Source organism: Abrus precatorius, unplaced genomic scaffold (assembly GCF_003935025.1).
Source record: "Abrus precatorius isolate BTA unplaced genomic scaffold, Abrus_2018 Scaffold1, whole genome shotgun sequence".
Lineage (NCBI taxonomy): Eukaryota > Viridiplantae > Streptophyta > Magnoliopsida > Fabales > Fabaceae > Abrus > Abrus precatorius.
The window spans coordinates 2,192,556-2,195,296 of NW_020874291.1; the positions used below are offsets into that span (position 1 = coordinate 2,192,556).

At 30.3% G+C, this 2,741-nt stretch overlaps 1 protein-coding gene across 1 annotated transcript; it reads left to right on the plus strand.

The window, feature by feature from the left end:
• Positions 1–258: 258 nt before the first annotated feature.
• LOC113858124 (early nodulin-like protein 1) lies at positions 259–1,000 on the plus strand. The gene is made up of 2 exons (XM_027490609.1): positions 259–555; positions 627–1,000. The coding sequence occupies exons 1-2, from the start codon at positions 282–284 to the stop codon at positions 998–1,000; spliced, it is 648 nt and encodes a 215-aa protein (XP_027346410.1). The 5' UTR covers positions 259–281.
• The last annotated feature ends 1,741 nt before the right edge of the window (positions 1,001–2,741 follow it).

A 2,741-nucleotide genomic window follows, 5' to 3' on the forward strand; every position in this document is an offset into this window, starting at 1 on the left:
AATTTAGTAAAAAATAAAAAATCTAAATAAAAAGAGCTCCAAAAAAATTAAAGTTGTATAACTTAAAAGGAAAATAATTTACTAAGAAAGAAATAAAGAATCAAGACAACATACAATCTAAATTAAAAAATTAAAAACATAATGAAGTTCAAATATAATTAAATAATAGCGAGGAAGAGGGCACAGACGTAAATTTACCTTTTATAGTTTGACCTATAGGTAATGGCGAACCCTACGAGATGTCATTATCAACCATGTCGGTAGCACACTGAACCAATTAGATGCATCCTTCTCCCTCAGCTTCTAAATCAAAGAAAATCCAAGTTAGCGTGACGCAGAACAGAACCAAGATGCTCAATCTCACAAGTCCAAGTCCTAGATTTAACCGCTTCTTGGCGTGTCTCTTGGTTACGTTGCTCCAAATCCAAACCAAGGTGCTATGCTACCAGTTCAAAGTTGGAGATCTACATGCCTGGGGAATCCCCACTTCGCTAAATTCACAAGTATACGACAAATGGTCCAAATATCACAACCTCACCATTGGTGATTCGCTCTGTAAGTTACTTCAATCTATCTTCCTTTCTATACTAATTGACATTGCTTAATATGTTCATTTTTATACACAGTGTTTCTATACCCACCAAGTCAAGATTCGGTGATTCAAGTGACAGAGGAGTCCTACAAGAGCTGCAACCTTAAAGATCCAATCTTGTATATGAACAATGGCAATTCTTTGTTTAACATTACATCAGAGGGGAACTTCTACTTCACTAGCGGTGAGCCTGGCCACTGCCAAAAGAATCAAAAGCTTCGTATAACTGTGGGAGTTGGGGGAAACGTGAATGCACTTTCTCCAACTTCATTGCCTGCAAACGCACCCTCTTATCCAACTGTGTTTGGCACCATTCCAATGTCTCCTTCTTCCACGCCTCAGATAACTTCAAATTTTTCACTTCTCATTATTGGACTCTTTGTATGTGCCATCTCTAGCCTGTTGTAACCGACCACAAAGGAACAAAGATAACGAGGAAATCCCACGGTGATACTGTTCTTGGGCTCCTTTTCTTTTCTTTTTCACTGCATTCTTTCAATGCAATGTAATTATTGATATTGGATTCGCTTCTGGTTTTGTTTTATCCCTCGAACTTTTGTTATTTTTGCACGCTGTGTAACCTATATAGTATCTTTAAATTGTATTTCGGGTTCTAAAATTGCATTGCTTCAAATAATTTTGGAGAGAATTTTACTTTCTATAGTCATCCCAATGATGCATGGCAATCATGTCTTTCTACTCAAAGAGGTAATGTAGAATTTGTTATTTAAATCATTTTAAATTGATCTTTTGTGAATAACTTTTTATTATGTAAAATATATATTATACAAATTATAAAAAAAGTATGTAAATAATTTAAAAAATAATTTTAATAATAGATCAAATATTTTTTGAATATATAATATCTATGAACTGTTTGGGCTTTGTTAGCCCGTTGAATATAAAAAAATGATGTATTAACTGTGAAAAAAAGCAAAAAATGATAACTTTTTATTGTTTTGCCCAAGTAAGACGTAACACTACATTTACTTCCAAATACAAAGGCCATCAAACGACGGTTCCCAAAAAAATAGCTTTTGTGAGAATCTATAAGGAAAAGAGGGACTCTCTATAAAAAGAAAGCAAAAATAAAATAAAATAATATGACGAAAATATAAAATATTAGCGACAGGTTTGCCAGCTCGTTGAGTCTTTTCTTTTTCCTTTTTCTTTTTAAGTCATGTCATTCATTTTCACTTGCTAAAGAATAATGTTTTCATGAAAATTATTACAGTGTTTTAAAAATTATACACTATTGAAAGTAATTTAAAATTTATTTTTTGACAATGATAATAATTTATGGAAAAATATTAGGAAAAAAGTATATTTTGGTAAACTAACTACACGTAATGAGTACATGTATAGAAATTTAAGTACAAAAATAAAAATCAAAATCATTATCTAACAAATATGAGAATAGGCAAAATTATTTTTTAAAATATAAATATAAAAATAAATATTAGATATTATAATACTCTCCTCAAACTCTTCTTTGACATATTTTTAAACTTGTTATATGAAATTTGAAATGAGATTGAGATGTGGTATATATTTTGATTTTAAAGATAAATAATTTATTAAAAATATAAATATAAAAAATATTATAATATTTTACTCAATTTTTAACATTGTCATTTCTAATCTATTGAAAAAAAAATATGAGCACATATTTTAAGATTATATACGAAAAAGAAAAAAAATAATAAAAAAAACTATTGTTTTGAGCCTTCTAATTTACGTAAAAAAATATTTAGTAACGATTAATTTTAAAAGAATGATTGTTTTAGTTTAAAAAATTAATATAAATTTAATTATTCAATCAAATAAAGTATAAATAATCCTTATATCAAAGCACAATTAAAGATGACTTCAAAGAGCATTTTCAAGGTTCCTTTCTAGTGTTTCTAAGAATTGAGAGTAGTGTTTTCTTAGGACTTCTTATTATAGGATTTTTTTTTAGCTTGAGCGCTGACGTGTCTTAAGGGTTCAAAGGCCTTCAACGGTGTCACCCCTAAAGAAGTTCACTACCCCAGTGGCCTTTGCAGGATGGAGCGTCTGTAAGCTGAAAAACACTCGACGGAGGAGCTAGATCAGATGAACTGAAGCACAAAGAAAGTCAAGGTTGATACTGCATCACCTATGGATGAGT

Coding starts and splice junctions, on each gene's coding strand:
- LOC113858124 (XM_027490609.1), top strand. CDS start 282: ATGCATCCTTCTCCCTCAGCTTCTAAATCAAAGAAAATCCAAGTTAGC. Junction 556..626: donor CACCATTGGTGATTCGCTCT/GTAAGTTACTTC, acceptor TTTTATACACAG/TGTTTCTATACCCACCAAGT.